The sequence below is a fragment of the Melopsittacus undulatus genome, chromosome 8, assembly GCF_012275295.1.
Source record: "Melopsittacus undulatus isolate bMelUnd1 chromosome 8, bMelUnd1.mat.Z, whole genome shotgun sequence".
Taxonomy (NCBI): domain Eukaryota; kingdom Metazoa; phylum Chordata; class Aves; order Psittaciformes; family Psittaculidae; genus Melopsittacus; species Melopsittacus undulatus.
The window spans coordinates 10,011,134-10,030,414 of NC_047534.1; the positions used below are offsets into that span (position 1 = coordinate 10,011,134).

The 19,281-nt window shown below is 40.3% G+C and overlaps 1 protein-coding gene across 1 annotated transcript in view; it reads right to left on the bottom strand.

Annotated features, from left to right (window-relative positions):
- LOC101874331 (multidrug resistance-associated protein 1) overlaps window positions 1-19,281 on the bottom strand; it is a 54,948-nt gene that overhangs the window by 11,709 nt on the left and 23,958 nt on the right. The window contains exons 10-21 of the mRNA XM_031043993.2: window positions 18,976-19,137; window positions 18,130-18,222; window positions 16,675-16,878; window positions 14,045-14,191; window positions 13,578-13,665; window positions 12,007-12,076; window positions 11,013-11,139; window positions 9,631-9,807; window positions 8,423-8,590; window positions 7,867-8,044; window positions 2,420-2,504; window positions 1,034-1,172 (exon numbers count right to left, since the gene is read on the bottom strand). Coding sequence (XP_030899853.1) covers window positions 1,034-1,172; window positions 2,420-2,504; window positions 7,867-8,044; window positions 8,423-8,590; window positions 9,631-9,807; window positions 11,013-11,139; window positions 12,007-12,076; window positions 13,578-13,665; window positions 14,045-14,191; window positions 16,675-16,878; window positions 18,130-18,222; window positions 18,976-19,137 — 1,638 coding nt within the window. The remainder of the gene's footprint in view (window positions 1-1,033; window positions 1,173-2,419; window positions 2,505-7,866; window positions 8,045-8,422; window positions 8,591-9,630; window positions 9,808-11,012; window positions 11,140-12,006; window positions 12,077-13,577; window positions 13,666-14,044; window positions 14,192-16,674; window positions 16,879-18,129; window positions 18,223-18,975; window positions 19,138-19,281) is intronic.

The window sequence follows — 19,281 nt, forward strand, 5'->3', positions numbered from 1 at the left end:
CTCGTGTCAGGCTGGGTATCGGTCAGTGGGTGGTGAGTGGTTGTATTCTCTTCCCTTGTTATTTCCCTTATCATTATTATTACTGGTGGTAGCAGTAGTGGTTTGTGTTATACCTTAGTTACCGGACTGCTCTTATCTCAACCCATGGGAGCTACATTCTTTCGATTCTCCTCCCCATCCCTCCCAGAGCAGGGGGAGAAAGAACGGGGGGAGCGAACGAGTGGTTGCATGGTTCTGAGTTACCAGCTGGGCTTAAACCACGACAGGAACACAAGATACAAAGCATTCTATGGAGATGTGCCAAAACCAACATCCCTTCAGGGCAGGCACAAATCATCTTTCCCTTGTCTTCCAAGGAAAAAGAAAGAGTAGGGAGAGTGCTGCCTGAAATAACGCAGGACATCAGTGGCAGAGCCAGAAACTTCACTAAGGAGTTCCAGTTTTTGGCTCTCTGTTTTTACCACAAGATCACATGGCCTTTAATTAGACCCTTGCTCACATGGCTTGTATCCTATGATCTATCTTTAACCAGAGGATTCAAGCAACATTGCTAGGAGGTGTAACTGCCATTTTCCCAGGAACCTCACTCTTAGGTTTCTCAGAAAGCCCTGGGTATCCTGGGATTAGTTACTTGTGCCTGCAGTGGAAACTTGGCTTAAATTCATTTGATTCAATTCCAGCTCCTTATGCTGAAGAGCACATTTCATTAGGTCACCTCATTTTTCAGAACCTCTCTCCAAGAAATCATTGCAAGGTTTTCAGTCCTCTTTTTAAACTTTGATGTGGTCAGGGCTACCATCTTAAAAGATCTGGTGTCAGCACTCTTTCCGCAGGCAAACCTGGGGCTCAGCTTCGGGAGCAGAGGGCACAGCAACACTTCTATGAAGTCCTACACAACCGGCAGCAAGTCCAAGAATCCATTCAGCCCTTTCTTATGCCAGTTACATGGGCTTCAGAAGCTATTTCTTCCTGAACCCTGTGGATTTTTCTGAAACTGAAAAAGGGTGCAGGATGTGGGAACAGGAGTCCTTACCCTCCCTGTCTTCGCTGTGTCAGCCTCCGTCAGTTTCCAGGAATTCTTTTCAGCCTGTGGCTTCTGCAGCTCTGCTGTGCTGCTGTGGTGTTGTGACTTCCCAGTGTCCCGGCTGTATGTTGAAGAGTTACTGAGTTGCCTGTTTGAAGACATATATTTTTCAATCTTGGCATCATACAGGCCAGGTATTTGTTTACTTCATAAACAGATTTCAACAGTCCATGGCTCCAACTCTGTCCTACATTACAATGGTCATAACCAATCTCCTAAGCAGCCCTCATCAGGCCAGTGGTTACTAATGCTTCCCTCCTCCCCTCACAGTGCACTCCTAAATCCTGCCTGACAGCACTCAGCTTTCAAGTACCCATCTTCAGATATGAGTAACACACTAATCAGTCAAAGAAGTCTTGGTTGTGTAATCAAACTTCAGAAAGAGAAATCCTGGTGATCATCAACATCAGCCCCTACAAAGCCTATAATCATATAAACACTGCAGATGCTGAAGCACAAAAAGGGTACCTGCACTGGCATCAAAACAGGCAATTTTACTTCCAGGCACTCATTAGCTTCTGGAAATACAGGATCTCTAGAGCACCATTAAGGCATAGACTATGAGATGATCTCAGGAAGGTATAATCATAGTTATTGCCTTTAGCCTCTCTCAAGCATAACAGTAGCTGTTATTAGGTCAGACTAAAGGTCCAGTTGGCACTTGATCCCATCTGACAGCAGTCAAATGCAGAAGCCTCAGGAAAGTATACAAAAGCTGGACTAGTCAATGCAGTACTCTCCCTTTTATGCAAGCCAAACCCACAGTTTGTTATAATGCAATAGTTTCTTTACATGGAAAGAACAGCATGAGAGTTGTGTGTGCAGACACAAATGCACAACAATCTGTACCAGCAAATGGAGTGCGGCTCCAGCCTCAGAACTTCATATACCCAGGTACAAGCAACTGAGAAGACTGGGATCTAGGGGCAGTTACTGGGCAGACTGAGCATCTAAGCCCACCAAATGGAGAGCTCTAATGTGTACATATATAATATATTCTCACTAATGAATCTCCATCCTGCTCAGCCAGAGATGGGAACAGGATGAGGCCATTTGGTGCTGTGTTTGTGGGGTGCTCTTAAGTGTTCATGATCTGTGTGGCTGGCTATGTGTATAGTACACTCAACGTGCACATGTCTGTGCATCTTCATCCTTCCTCCTATTGGACCTAGAGCCATGGAGCAGCAGCAGCCTTGATTCTCTCAGGCTGCTGGATCTAGCATGATACATTTTTCTCCAACAAATACCATAAACACCAAATTACTGTTTATCTACAGCTGAGTAACAGGATGGAAAAGGGATGGGGGAAGAGAAACAGACAGACTGACTACTTACCTATGTATCAATTTTCCAGAGGCTTCACTCACAAGCATTCCATTTTCTACAGGCTTTCCTTCCTTTCCAGATGGACTGTTTGTATCTGGAGGGGTGAAAATGCAAACAAGAAAACAGTGAGACAGTGAAATACAAAGGTTTCATTTCAATCCTAAATACCAGGTGCAGTCTCAATGTGCCAACAAACCAGGGAACACAAATATTTACAGATACTAACAGATAACCGACCAGGTGAACAAATCAGTTTAGTTCCATCTCCAACACCAGTAGTTGTCATTAGGGAGCATCTCTTTTTCTACCAAATGTAGGTCAGTAATAATAAAGTAATGTAATTGTGAGGACTTATGTTAAAGCATACAATACCAAGTCACATTATGATTCACTCAGGGGAAAGGGGCTGATGGGGACACCCACTCTAACCATTCCTCTTCAAACCACATCTTTTACACAGTTAACTATAAATTATTTTCATCTTAGAGCTCAATGAGAAGACGTTCTAGTAAGTGAGAAAGCTGTAATAACAGCAGGCACATGCTATTAATTTCAGTCTTGTTATCCCACACCATCCCACTTGTAACAGATACAGCACACATGAGACAATTTTCTAAAACATTTCAGAGCCAGTCAGCTTGAAATATTCAGCTTTCTCTGAGCAACAGACTTCAATGTAATATAGTGCCAGGAGCAAAACTTTGATGTTCAACGTATGCTAATACAAGACAAATAACTGACTCCTAAAGATAAGCTGTCAGGTGAACAGAACTCTGTTTTCAGGTATGAAGTTAATTCAGAATTTGCAGCAAAAAGAATTTTACATTTTAAAGGGTCCATGCATAATTTATGCAAACAGAAAACCCCACCTGCATCTATTCAGAAGATATGCAGGAAGATTTGTGTTGGTCTGGAGTCTGAAGTTTTCACACTAAAGCAATATATATATATATATGTGTGTGTATACATACACTAAAAAAAAAACCAGTCTATCAGTACATTAAGTGTGGACTGCTTGGACATATAGCTGTTCCCTCCTGTGTCTGCAAACTGAATATTGGTTCATCACTCTAAACACCCAAAGTTAAAACTCTTCAGTGTGATCTAGAAGCAAAAAAAAAAGGCAAAAAAATCTGAAGTAGTGAAAAGTTGAATGACTCAGTTCCTATTTACATGGATAAGAGGAAGCCAATATGGGACTACTGGTTATTTTAAGTACTGGACTGCATTTATTTTTAAAGGCTCCCTTCTGAAAACCAGCAAGCATTTCAGCCTCATACCGCTTGAGAGAATCACTGAAGTTCTAAACCCACATGAAGAAAACAATACCACAAATAAACCATCCTCCCCTAACAGCTCTTAATTCTGATTTCATGTTGCAGGCTACAAAGATACCCTGCTTCTATTGCATTTAACTCTTGAAAATGAAAAATGCCATCGTAGATCTGGCACGTGCACATAGGGAACTAAATAAGGGCTGCTGAAAAATGTGTCCAGAAACTCTAAAAAAGGGAACAGCTGCAAAGTACAGAAAACACATATGAGAAGAAAAAAGACCTTTGGGGCTCAGTCCTGAATGATGCCTCTCTGGGTACACTGACTACAGTCTTAAGCCCAGCATGCATCTTTAAAGTTTACCTAAAACTTCCTCATGGAAGTGTTTGAGATAAAGAATTCCTTCTGATGGAATTACAAGCTGACAAACCAACTGTTGCAGCATCACACAGACAAGTCCCATGCAAACCAAGCAGATACCTTCTCCTGTGCAAACAAAATTCTTCTAGTAACAACTCAATCACTTGTAAACGAACTGCAGTTACTAGTATTACTCCAAAGCAAACACTAACATAAAGTCACATGGCAAAAAAGCAGTTACCTGTTTCCAGGGGTTGAATTGCTCCTTCTAATGAAGGATCTGAATCTAAAAGTATATGTAATTAACTTTTTTCCAGAACACAGCCATTTTCAATCTTTACAAACACAAACACCCAAATAGCACAAAGCCACAAATGCCAAAGGCAGGATCAAATTTGCTGAAATGGACTTCTTTTTAACCCCAAGCCTTATAGACAGCCATAAAAAGACAACCTTGAGGAAAAAGAAAAATCCAAGTTGGATAGCTCCCAGTGAATGATCAAGAAACTTCCTTTCTTTCAATATATGCACTAATGAAGAAAGAATCAAAAAAAGTGATTCTAAAGTGGCCTCATATTAACAAACAGAAAACACTTTGTTCCTGGTACACAGTGACAGAAAAACATCACTGTGCACAGGGAACTACCATACGCGTCTTCCCCAGTGGTGAGGAAGAGACTTCATTCAAGTCCCTGACCTTAACACTGAAGATGTAAAGCATCATGTAATCTACCTATCAACATGGCAACTTTCGTCCACATGACTGCATATCTCCTCCCACAGATCTGCTATTCTGCGAGGAGAGCTGTACTCGTACAGGTTTACTTAATCATATCTACTCTGTGCCCCTAGTCATCACCCTGCATAGACAGTTTAGTATAAAATAGTGAGATACTTCACACTTCCAAGCGTCTTGATACTCTCATAGCCCTCACCCTAAGTAAATATTTGCTTCTACCATTTGGGGCAGAGGCTACAGATTTCTTTTACTTTACAAGAGGGAAACAAAAGAGTTGACTTTTGCTAGAAGTAAACACAATTTAAGAGAAAGTCAGATCATTTCCTAATCCAGACACGTGTTTCCTGAATTATCACATTTGTAAAAGAGTCAGCACATTCAATTCCTAACTCTTGCCTTCCAAGGAGTTAGAAAGGAGAGAAACACCCAATCTTCCCTACAGGCATCATTCAAGCTATCTTAACTATCCAACATTGCTATTAAGCTTATTTCAGCCTCATGCTGTTAGAAAGAAGCACAGCCACAAAACAGAGGCATGATAGGCTATACTGGGAGACAGTGTTGATCATGAAGGCACAATACTTTTCCTTACAGATATGAAATCCCAGCTCATAACACAGAATTCATAACGAAACACACACTAGTACCTAGGGTACAATACAAAGCCAGGAAGCTGTCTTCCTTTCAAATTCAGCACTTGAAAATAAATCAATTAGTTTTCTTTCCCCTCTACGCTGCAGTTTGGAAGCAATTTACAGCGGCCAAACAAGGTCCTGCCATTCTTACTCATGTCTCATACTACCTTTTCCAGACAGCACATTTCTACTTTGTATGGGACAAGAGTTGGCATTTAGGGAGTTAAGTCCACAAAATCTAAGAAAAAAAGCCAAAGACCTTCAGATCTGATAGCTACAAGTAACACATCAAGACAGTTCAAGATATGTAGATTGTTGAACTAAACTCTACAGTCCAGAGCCTTAGCAGTTCTCAGAGTACTTTTACCCCACTTTTCCTCCAAGCCAAAACAGAATGAGCCTGACATTTCTCATATATATAAAAAAGAATTGAATTGCCATTAAAAGGTCTTTCAGCTCTTTTTTTGAGTGCAAAGTCATGGAGCAAAATACTGGGGAGCCAAACACTTGAAGCACAGCCCACGCAATGCAAATCAGATTTTGAGTTACTAATTGTGCTATATATCTCTGTCAGGCACGGCAGTCAAGACTAAAGATGAACCAGAGAGTTAAAAAAATATTTCAACCTTAAGATGCAGTTTCAATTCTCTGGAGCCACTCCTACTCCCCACAAACACTAAATATAGCTCTAGGCTTTCAAAGGACAAACCAAAGTTAATGCTGAAAGCACATGGAAAAAAAACAGCAAAACCCCAACTCCCCCATACATTAAACCAAAAATGAAATCTGCTGCATTAGTTTGTATGTGAGACAAGGGAAAACAGTCTTAAGAAAGGTGATCTTAAAGTAATTATTCTCTACCTCTAGACCAAGAGGTATTGCAGGAACAGCTACCGGTAAGAGGGGAGAAGAGGAACACAGACCACATCCAGATGGGGACACAGGATGACACCAAAAAAGACACACACTCACGGAGTCAAGGGCACATCCATGACTCCAGATCAATCTGCACAGGCAGGAGTAGTACTGGCATCAGCAGATCAGCCATACTAAATGCCAGAGAATGGAACAACCACTAAAAGCAAAATTAATTTGGATGCTTTCTATGCAACCTCGTAGGTTATCTTACAAGTAGTTCCAGTTACTCTGGAGAAGATCACATGCCACAGATGCAGTAGGACATCCATTTCATGTACCCATAACTGAAAGCAGCTGCACTGCATATTGCACTCCCTGTGGCTAAGCAGCTACTGCTGCCACCCTTGTCGCTGCCTTGTGCATCAACTAGGATGCATGAGAAGAAGGGAAAGCTCACACATTCCCTCTGAGCCATGCTGCAGACTCACATGGGGGCATCTTTTGAGTGGGACATTTTTCCACACTCAGAAGAAACCCCATAAAGCTGAGGATGGGAAAGGAAGCAGTACAACACACTGACAGCGAGTCAAGAATTCCAATGGGAGCAAAGGCCTGGGAGGCAATGGGGAGCAGACTTTCAGCCAAACCTCAGAGGCTGGGTAGAAGTAGAGGCTTTACCACCCTTTAAGAAGCAGAATGTATTCCAGTGAGAAACTACACATGTAGTATTTTCTATTTTGCTTCATCTTAAGGCTTCAGATGTAAGGAAGCCTCCATTTCGAACTGGGTGTACAGATCCTTTCCAGCTACCTCAGGCTGACTCCCATCAGAGACTACTCCATTTACCCAAGAACCTGTGATTTTTAATAATATTTAGTGATCTCAATCCCTTTCTTGTTCTGGAGAGCCTGCTCTCCAGCAGTCAACAGGCACTTGCTAACAAAGCAGCCTCAAGCACACGGCAACAACCTAGCTGGTCAGCACAGTGCAAGCACCCCTCGTACTTTTCAGCAAGCAGATAAGAGGGAGTATCAGGAAATCACCACAAGCAAACCACTGAAGAAAACAGGATGGAGGCAAGAGACTAAGTTCCGTTATTAAAATCCAATACTATGACTATCTACAGGTAAAATATATAAAGTACATTCCTGTATCATTGCAGCTCTACAGCTGTTTTGTAAAGCAGAAGAAAAAGTCAAGAGTATCTGCTAAAGAAATGAGCTGCTGCTTCCTCCTCCCCATCCCCAAATGAACTATCTGCATAGAGAAGGCATATCTTAATAAGCACAGAAAGGGTGTATAAACCCCTGCTGGCCTTTACTTGATCTCGCAAGTACCCAAACCATGCTTCAAGTAGAAAGAATTTTACTATAGATCTACTTCACATTTTGCTAACTTTTAAGAAAGAATGTGCATTTAATCTCAACTTTCAACGCCCTCAAGAAATAAGTACTTTTATGTATAGGTGTATCACAAGAAATAGTAATTTCTTTCAACCTTACTTCCACTGCTACTATTTTTCCATTAACACGACTCCCTTAACATGCCACACATCAGCTTATCCCAAGAGAATTTATCTGTAAGCTTACCACTGCTCTCCATGCTTTGTTCAGCATTAGCATATGTACGAAGAAACTCAGCAAAAGCCCCATCTTGCTTCAGCAGTTCCTGATAGGAGCCCATCTCAGAGATTTCTCCATCAGACATTACCAGAATTGTATCCATTTGAGGCAGATAATTGATCGCATGGGTTACCAAAACCCGGGTCTAAATAGCAAAAGAAAAAGAAAAACAAAGGTTTTTCTAACATCTGAGATTAGTTAAATACAATGGTTAAACTACTGCTCATGCTGCTTGAATTCTGGGTATGATACAATAAGAACAGGCATGTGGACAGGCATTTGGCATTTTAAAGAAAAAATACCATCCTTGTCTTGATTTTTCCATCAGAAAAATGTGAATTACAGAAACCAGAGCACATTTAATTATAAAAACTCAAGTGGTCCATAACAGTCCTCTAAAAATCTCAGAAGGATGCTTTCATTTTTCAGATGTTTGAAACAAGCCTGAATATGCAACTTGACAAACTTGGAATCTTTTAAACTCAAATCATTCTCTAGAGACAAGTATCTCATTATGACATACTTTATTTTTCAGGATTCCCTTCGGTCCAATGACATTTTCAAAAATATGTTTCCCAACATGAGCATCAACAGCTGATAAAGGATCGTCAAATAAACAAACATCTGCATTACAGTAAACTGCCCGAGCAAGACTGACTCGCTGCTTCTGTCCTCCAGACATATTCACACCCTGGGGAAACAAGAAAACATGATCCCTTTATTTACAGCTGGAAAGAGACATCTTGCCAGTTTGTGCATAAAGTCAAAGGTGCTTTATGCAAATTAGCAAAATTTCAGCATTGTATGAAGCAGATCTCCATCACAAATAATTTCACTACCACAACAGCATAAGCAATCACAGTCAAAATCCTCTTGGAAAGAAGCACATCTATTAGGTTCTCACTGACAGTAAGGGGCTAGTCAAGTGTTTGCTAGTCTTATAAAGCAATTAACCCACACCAAACTACCTACTCTGTACATTCAGAGGCTACTTCTCAGCTGTATTTCTGCAGCACTGCCTTTGATTTAACAAACTCTGTTCACACTTTACAATTTGGTTAGCCTGCTGACCAATACAGAAGATGAAGCTGCACCCTTTACTGAACCTGGGACTGTCAGTTGGCAGCCATACCCCTCCTATAACTAGTCAGCAGGCAAAGCACATACCCCTGTCTTCTGCAGATCAGCCCAGCAGAATGCCACATAGGTTATATGCATGTACGCTGCCAACTACATGGTTAGGGGATGACCAGTCCTGTTTCCATAGCAGAACACTACAACCATCCATGTAAGTTTCTAAATCCCACACCGCACACTTTTGCAAATAAGAGCCAGTTTTGTGTGGTAGTTGGTTTTGGGGTTTGTTTTGTAACTCTGGGACGGTGGAGGATGGGGGTGCTTGTTTTAAATGAAGCTGCAGCATTCGGAAGATTCTCCTCTTCCTTTTTTCCATACGTTTTTCTGCTCTATGACCATGGCAACTTACAGATAAAAAACTGCCATTGCAAGATGCTTTTGTATGTGTAATTAGGGGGGATGGGGAAGTTTCTTCCCCTTTGAGGCTTAAAGACAAGGAAAACATTACTCAAATTTGACTCTTTTTCTAGAGGATTTCGACTGTGAATGTTTTAAATTCAATAGAACTATAAAAATAAGATAAAGCAGAATAGAAGTCATACAGCCATAAGCACAAGCAATAGCACCGATACGGTAGAGTGGGTATTTAAATACCTTTTCTCCTATTTCTGTTTTGTCTCCTGCAGGAAGAATCTCTATATCAGGCAGCAGTGCACAGGCCTCAATCACACGCTTGTACCTGCTCTCATTCATCTCCCTTCCAAAGATAATGTTATCTTGCAGAGTAGCATTTTGGACCCAGGCTTGCTGAGGAACGTAGGCTACTGAGCCCTGCAAGAAAAACAACAGCTCCTTATTTAGTACCTTAGACTAAAAGTCTGCATACAAAGTCAAAGTAAAGGAGGGCTTTGTGAGGCAGACAGTGCTAACCACCTCACGAACTGCTATGGTGATTTCAAAACTTCACCAAGTAGTTGCTGCGCTACCCTCTCCGCCGAAATGTTATTTTTATAAACCTCTACATAAATGAATGCAACAAAGTATACTCGCAGAAAACTGTAGAAAGTAAAGAACATAGAAAGTATGTTGGTAAAAAGAACTTCAAACAAATAAAATTCTCTAATGTAAACTTGAAGGAAATATTAGAGAATTAGAGAATGTCTGCAGTTACTGAGTGTGAACAGTCATTAGCTCTTTCATAAAGTTACAAATTATGTTTTGCATAAAACAGGTTAATCTGGAATGCAAGTGCTTAGCAAATGCATCCCTGCCAAGAGATTTCTGCAGAAAGAAGGGGAAGCAGTTTTCATGGAAGTCACTTCAAAGGAGGAGACCGAGGTACTGCAATGTATTCTGTTTTGAGTATTATTTCTGCCTTCTCTTCCTGAACAAATAATCAGTGATTCAGATCTCACCTGCTTTTATTTTCCCAGAAGAATTTCGGAGGTGAGCATATGTACATTCTATTAAATGCAACATACTTGTTTTGTTCCAAAAATAATTCCCTTTCCATACATTACAGCAGCAGCAAGGTCTAAACCAATTATTTTTTACTTATTTACTTACAGGTCATTTTTCATCTGTGAGCTCTGCGCAAGAAAGTACAAATTACAACAGCAGCTTTTCCCATGTTTTTTTAACTGAGTATACCCTCTCTCCAATTAATTCTCAGGTGTCTAAGAAGGTATGAACCAATAATGTTCCTCTTTAGTCTGGAGTATACATAATAGGGTCTCTCCACTTCATACCTGTCTGTCAACAAGACTCACCAGAGCAGAATACTTATCTTTGAGACATCCTTCATTCTGTCTATTTGGCTAAATCTCAAACCAACATATTTAGAAGTTGTTGGGTCGAGGCTTAACAAGCAATCACACAGAGCTCAAGCTAAGGCATATACATGGATTGCCAGCAAATCAGGCTAAAACCACATTAATTTGAAAGGCTGTCTCTTCCCCTCTCCAGATCACTTGGAGATCTAGAATGCCTCTGGCTATACCCACAAATAGATGAACAGTTCTTTAGACACATCATACCTTGACAACCACGTAGCCTTCCTTTTTGTCCATCTCCCCCAGTAATGCAGACAGCAGTGAAGACTTTCCACAGCCAACTTGACCAACAACAGCTATCAAGGAGCCTTCAGGAACAGTGAAACTAATGCTGAAATGAAGTGCATATAATTCAGCCTTGCTTACTGGCACATCCCAGTAGTTAAACAGTTCATTGAACAGATCATATAAACCTAGGAGCAATGTGAACATCCAGTGCAAATGCTGGCATAGCATGGAAACTTTAATTGTATGAAAACATAAACCTCTCATTCAGAAAGCACCAAGGGGTCCTCTTCTTAGGACATGGCACCTTAAGGGGGGGAGGGGGGAAGGGAACAACACTGAACACCATCTGTCCAATATTTCTCTCAAATGCTGTGAACACAAATGCAAATACCAATAGATGCTTCCCAAACAGTATCCTTGTACCAAAGAATACTTAAGGCCCAATAAAGAGCAGCCAAAATTAAAAAAGGGGACAGGGCACAGGGAAGACACAGGCTGCATCACCACAGTTACTTTATTAGTCATACCACGTGCAAGGTTGTACAATGGTTTTCTCCAGCACGGGTACTAAGAATGGCTACAGCTCAGCGAGAATAGGGTCTTAAAATGAAGACTGAAGACACAGCACAGCCAGGACAGACCAGGGATAATCACGGGGCGCTAATCTGACTGTTTCCTCTAGATGGAGCTCATCCCATCTGCAGCACACACCAAGACTTGCACTCTCTGATGCTTCCTCACCTCCCATTACATCCATTGCTACTCCCCTTTATGGATTCCATACATGTAGCATACTTTGTAAATTCCTCTAGTTCATGAAACTTTAAAAAAAATATATAGAACAGATATTATTTGTTCTCCTGTTCCTTTAGAGCAACAAACTCTTCTGCATGCAGATTTTATAATTCAAATACAGATCCTTTATGATGCAGCAAGATTATGGAATTAAATAAAGATTACTAATTCTTACCTGTTCAGTAAAGGAGGATCATTTTTGGACCAGCTAAACGTTGCATTCTTTACAACAATGCATCCTTCACCTGAGAAAAAGAAAATTCGTATTTATTAAAGTGACATTGGAAGCAGCTGAATTATATGCTGTAGAACGTGCCACAGAAGATAATCTTAAGCACACAGAGGAAGAGGTATAAGCTACTTTTCCAGCAGAACAACAACCCACTGCTTACCAAAAGCTTGCATTCTGTGTTTACCAAATTTATCAAGACAGCACAGATTCTGAGGTTACACTTATTCAGTAACCAGGAGGTGCCTGAATGTCAGTTACACAAAGATCCTGACTTACTCATCTGCACATTCCTTTATCCAGCAACTCCACTGTAACATGCAAATTCAGCTCAGAAAACTAGAGGCCTCCATCTGACTTGTGTTTCAGTGGAAGCATCAGTTAAACTGCCAGTTCCAGGGGGGAAGCCAAGTTAATACAAGAATGATAGGGAAAAGAAAGAAAAAAGAAAAAAAAAAAAAGAAATTTCAAACTCCCAAATAAAATAACCAAAAACCCCGTGCAGTGACACGCTGCATGGTGCTGGCATCAGCAGATTTTTACGGCAACAACTAAGAATATAATTCAACCAGTATGCAATGAATACTTAGCCTAGGCAAATACGTACATTAGCTTGTAAGTGAAACCCATTATGGACAGAAAAAAAACCCCATACACTAAAGATTTGTGAGCAATATATTCATAGTTATCAGCTGAGAAAGGGGAAAGGGGTATTCCCAAAAGGAGGCTGCTTACCATAAAGCAAAGCGATTTAAATCATAGAATGATTTGGGTTGGGAGGGACCCTAAAGATCATCTAGTTCCAAATGATACAGAGTTCAGCTAATTGCATGAGAGGCAGCGAGTGGGATTTCACTATCTTTGTAAAAAGGATGTAAGGAAAACCATTTAAAAATTACTGATTTACATTTTCTATTACAAGAAAAGGGCATCAGGTTTTTCAATAAATCTGCTTTCACACTTATCTGTCTCCTAAATCATAGAATCATAGAATAGTTAGGATTGGAAAGGACCTCAAGACCATCTAGTTCCAACCCCCCTGCCATGGGCAGCTCTGTGTAACTGGACCAGCAACACTAGATACAGTGGAAGTGACACTGGAAGCGACACTCCACACAGAACCAAAAGTAGATGCATTTTGCCGTAACAGGGACTTAATCTTTTCTCATTCAAAAGTGCTGGAGCATTACATGACTGTCCTTCAAAATGCTGGGGTTTGGCACAGCATTAGTCATTCAGTTAAGTGTCTACACATTACAAATGGCTACGCTGGAAACAGTCTAACAGGTAATTTTTAAAGTGACCGTGTCTGAATGTAACCATTCATCTAATGCCTGAGAATGCATTAGAAATTTTTTATATATTTTCATTTTACAAACTCCCTTTTCTGTTTTCTGGCTAAAATTTATCAGTGAAATATATGAAAATGCAGTAAATGCTACAGAAAGCAGAAGAAAACACTGCAAAGCCACACAAAACCCTGCATACATTGATTTTCAACAGGAAAAGAAACTCACCTGCTGTGATGGGACTCCTGATTATGCTGTCTGGATCTAACTCTTCATGAGACAGGAACACCCTAAGGCGCTTCAAGGAGACACTGGCCTGCATGGGAAAGGGATACAAAACCATCTTACACTCTGCTCATTATATTTAAGAGCTTGTTGTTTTGCACTACATGTGTATTACATCATTATTATGCACTCCTAATACCTCCTTGAATCCACCTGTATAGTTTCTTAAACCATGATCAAACTTGCACTTCCCAAACCACAAGAAATATGGTTGATCTCAGGTACACCCATCCACCGTAACTGGGATTGATAATTTTGCTTGCACAGCACTTAACACACAGAAAATACAAAGCTGCCCTTCTGATGTGGCTGAATTTCATCAGTGGACATTCTTTTAAGCACAGGAATGTAATCTTTCCACCCAGCAGCTACCTCTGCACAGAAACACCCATTAATGACTGAAGTCTTACTTCTACTATGCTGCTGATAACCATAGGAAGCATGTTCAATGGAAACCTGAGGATGTTGAATAAGGCTAGGGAGACAAATGCCTTCTGAGCATCCAAGATGTTGTTCTTGTCTATTGTGACATACACAGCAAACGTGGACAAAGCAACCTGAAAGAAAGTTTAATGGATACAGTTACTGTAACTTTAAAGCCACTAACTCAGGAGTCCACACAGTCACAGACAACTGGAATCAAAGAGTAATGTTCTGGTAACTTCCTTGTTCCTGATAATACTTTCTGCAAAACAAACACTTGATTTAAATTTACTGTTGTAAAAAGAAGTTGATGGCTCCTCTTGGAAAGGTGTCAAGTGCTCACTGCCTACACATAGCAAGTATGAAACCGCAAATGCCCCAGGATATTTGTGGTCACACTGCAGGAGAAGGGACAGAGAGACTGGATCACTAGTCCTTCTCACTGCTCTCTTTCAGTTTTAAGGCACTCCCCATGGTACCAGATAGCAGATCAGTAACATATATAGACAAAGAAGTTAGAAATACCCCATTTTATATTTTGTAGAGACTACTACAAACCTAGACTTTCAAATACAGCTCACTTTATAATGGACAGTTTGTTTTCCAAGAAACCTGAAACACTACTGCATTACAAAGATGAAGCCTTATAGTACCTCAACAGTTCACAACAGAAAATCTCATGATCCATGCTGAAGAAAATTACAATGAAACACAGTTAACATCAGGCACAAGGTATAAAAATAACTTTTATAAATCTGTATATATCTTTACTTTTTTAAAAATGTGTTGCATTATAGCAAAACTAAACAAAGTAATAGCAGATGTTCACTTTCAGATCTATTCCCCTCACAGTGTTTTCTTCCATGGTAACAACACCCATACCTCAGTATATCACAAGATCCAGCAACTTTTTCCCGCAGACTGCCACTTAAAACAAGAAATTAAGGTAGGCTAACCTTTAGCATTCCCCCTCCCACAGGACTTGAAACAATTAGCTCAAACGCCTTAGGAACAGTCTCATCTAAGTCCAGCACCCATGAAGACATTAGTATTTCTGTTAAAAATCTGACTGCTGTGAAGTCATGTATTGTTATTTGCACAGTGGCTGACTCCACTGTGCCTGGTACAGTAGCTTGTTTGTACAATCCTTAGTTTGGACAACTATGTTCCAGGGAGAAAGCCCTACCACAGAGATCAAAAACAAGGCAGGGTCCAAAGAATAACCTCACAAGCAGCATGTCTGCACACTTGTGTTACCAGCAGTTAGTCTAAAATACACTCTTGCCAGCACACATAGCAGTAGGGGAGGCACTGCAGAATGAAAAGTTTCCTGACACCATTATTAAGAAATGTTTTACAGAGCCCTGGCCACAGGAAACAGAAGGAGGAAAAAAAAAAGTTTTGCATGTCAAAAGCACTTTCAAACAGGCATCCACAATAATTCCTTAATCAGAAGTTCAGAACACTTAGAACAAAAAAAAAAACCAACAAGAAATGGGATGTTAAACAGCAACCTTGCACTTGGGGCTGTACTGATTCTACCCCAGCAGCACATCCCCAAAGGTGTTGGACCACTGCCACACATTCACAACGTGCACTGAAACAGAGCTATTCATTAGACAAATTTGTCTTCTCAGACTCCACAGAACAGCATTAAGGAGTTCACCTGCAGAGTTTTATTTAGAAACTTCATTTAATAATGTGTTTATAATAAAACTATCTCAGACTTCTTTTAGAAAAGCATTCACTTAAGAATGCAGCTGATGTTTCCTATCCAGGGCACTGCTTCTGCCTTTCATCATGCCCAAAAGATAAAGTAAACACTAAAAATGTTTGTTGGGAAGGAATCTGAGACTGGAAAGAACATTTAAACACCTTCAACTGGAATGGCACATATTTTATCCTAATGTAGTCATGCCTTTTATTTGCTTCTGCAGACAGGAGCAATGGCCCATTGTTCCAATAGGATCTGAAGACATTTGATGTGATCCCACCCTTCTCTCCCTTTTATTAGCATAAATGTAAGCTAACCACAAACACAGTGGGGATGCCTCACATACCAAGAGTATCTTTTTTTATATGAGAATCTGAAGCAATCTCAGGGTGTGCAATGGCTTTACCTTTCCACATTGTTCTTAAAACAGATACTGGGAGAACCCAGGCCAGAGGTACACCTGGTGCACAATGTCCCACTCGATCAAGGAATCTTACCTAAGGACCTGCTGCTCTCAAAGAAGCTGAAATAAGGGAAGTTTTATCCTCAGCCCCACCTACCTCCCGGAGGGTACTGTGCTCATTAGTTACCTCTTTTAGATCTGACAGTACATGTAATGTTCTCAAGGGCACCACCAAAAATAGAGGGGGATGCAGAAGAGGCTTTTATTTTTTAAATACCTCAGCCATTAATTTCTAGAGTAACTCCAACTGGAAGGCTGCTAAGTTTCAAAAAAACAGTAGTGTCTTCTCATGGAGGAGACACAAGTGTTCAACTTCCCACTGGTGCAGAGGGCATTTTAACTCTTCCACTCATTAAATCCAAAACAAAAACAAGTTTTCAAGTGTTGCCTTGGAAAGTATGATTCCAAAAAAAGCAGACTTCTAAATTTGTTTCACTTACCAGAAAAGGAGCACAAACCCAAGTGAAGGTTGCCATTGCAGCAAGGTAAGCAGATTTTTTTAGGACTTTGAGTTCTTTCTGTCTGATCTCTAATACCTTCTCTCTGAAGGCTAATTCCCAGGCATAAAGTTTCAGAACTTTAATCCCATTGAGAATTTCATTCATCAGCTTAATTCTGTTGTCTTTGCTCTTCATTTGAGCCACCTAAAAACAACATTGCAAAAAAATAATTAGTAGAGCACAATACTTGGCAGAGTCACAAAATTCTGAGCTTTGTATTTTGCAATGGCAAAATTTACCTCATTATCATCAAAAGCTTACTAGCTTCCCAAGCAGGAAATCTGAGATGCTATCAGAACAAACAAACATGCAGAATTAACAAGATGTTTTAAACAAATTAAAAGAATGCTTCATGCAATTAAAAATCCAAACCAAGATCAAAACAACTGTGGCACTGGTTCAAATGAGCTTAACCCTGCATCAGGGAGCCCTGGGGTTCAGGTTCCTCCTAGGTACAACACAGTTAAAAAATAAGCCACTATAATCAAATTTCAGCAATGTGCAGTTTGTATCCAACCTTAGACCACGTTTGGTTTTGCTTCGTTTTCAGCACTATTGATGGCTTTCTTCTGGTGTGCTAAGGCAAAATGCTTTCTATTGAGCTTTAAGAAGAAACTTCTGTCTTCATAAAGTATTTTAATAAGAGCAATGTAAAGCTGAAATGATGCTTTGACTCAGCACTAGGCAGCCAGTAAACTGCACTGGTACAGCTATCCTAGACAGCTGTTACTAGTGGAAGTGTGGCTATGACAGAACTGATATCCATACTTCTTCCATGTGGCAACTAAATGCAGTGGTATATTTCAATGAATCACAGAATCATAGAACAGTTAGGGCTGGAAAGGACCTTAAGATCACCTAGTTCCAATACCCCTGCCATGGGCAGGGATACCTCACACTAAACCATGCCACGCAAGGTTTCAAACATCCAGAGCTAAATAAGTCTCCTCCAACAACTAAGACTTCCCCTAGAAGACAGACATGAACTAACTACACATACCCCAACACTGCAACCACCATGTTGCCAATGTGAATATTTCACTCATTAAAGTTCATTAGGCAGAGAGTAGTTTACATTTGCACCTTTAGTTCTTAGGCAACAAGATAATACTAAACTAATTCCAATCCAGTCATCAGGTATTTCATGAAGCTGGCTAACCTGCCACCCTGGTCTTAACTACTGGAAATTTTTTTTAGATTGTTATGTACAGATAGGTTGTAAGGCTGAAAATAAATGTGTTTGGTTTTTCTGCATACACAACACCTCTGACCTTCCTTTCCCTTTCCTTTCTTTAAGGGATAAATAGAAGGAAGGAAAAAAAAAACAAAAGGACAAACTGCAGGAACAAGCCAAAGAACAGAACATGTTTCTTACACATGTTTAAAGGTTCTGACCTGATAGGTTTTTGTCTTCATTGCCATCACAGCATTTATCGGAACCAGAAGAATCATGACAGCCACACCTGCCAGCACTGAAGGACCTAAATTCTGAAAAGCACTTAATTGTAAACATTTATTCAGACCCATTTTAAAAATCTTAAGTCAAACCACTGTACATGCTACAGAAAAGCATTCGGAAATAGCTTTTCAACCTCTTCTCCACCTTTCAAAAGCAGTATGGGGGACAGAGGAACAAGTAGGGGCTTGTTTATGTGCTTTGATTTTTGAAACAAACACAAATATAGCCCTCAAATAGAGAGGTATATAGAGACACAGGTCTATCTACCCATATATATACAGCTCTATACACAAACCCAGAGATCATTCATGTTTTCCGATTTTCACTGGTTTGTCTCTTCTAAAATAGAGATTCATGAAGGGAGTAGCCAACTTCTTGGGGAATTTCATTACCTTTCCAACTGACAGTGAGGATTAGGAAGTCAGCCTGGTGACTGTTTGGACTAGAAATAGCAAACACCTCATATGGTGACTCTCAGAGTGCAGAACCAAGACCACTTTTCTTCAAATCAAGTGGAAAGTGAGATGGACGCTGCAGTCCCTCAAAAGATAATAGCTTGCACCCGCGAACTCTCCACATGCACTCAGCATGCAAATTAAGAACCTGCCGCCTTCTTTCTTGAGCAGTGACAAAAGCAGCACTGAATTGCTCCTAAACAACCAGTATTTTTTGCACACTGCTGTAAACCCTCCAGTGGTCTGAACAAGAGCTGTCTATAGTCACGACCAGAAGAAGCAATACTTTGCCAAAAGTCAAAACAATAAACAACAGACAATACTCACCTGCCACAATAAGTACAGTGCTAATATCACCTGGAAAGGTGCAGACCAAATCATGTTTATATAAGTAGCCAAGTCCATGAATCTCTGAGCATCCACAGACATTAGATTCACAATTTCACCCACAGTTGAAGTCTTTCTAGCAGAATTTGTAATAACAAGTGCCTAGGAGCAGATTAAAAATAAAAAACAATTAAGGCAACATGAAGGAAGATGTGACTCGTTTGCATTTTCTTCAAGACAACTGCTTTACAGAGCTCCATCTTTAAAAGTACAAGCTATCTTTTTCCTGCTTCATATTCTGTTTAA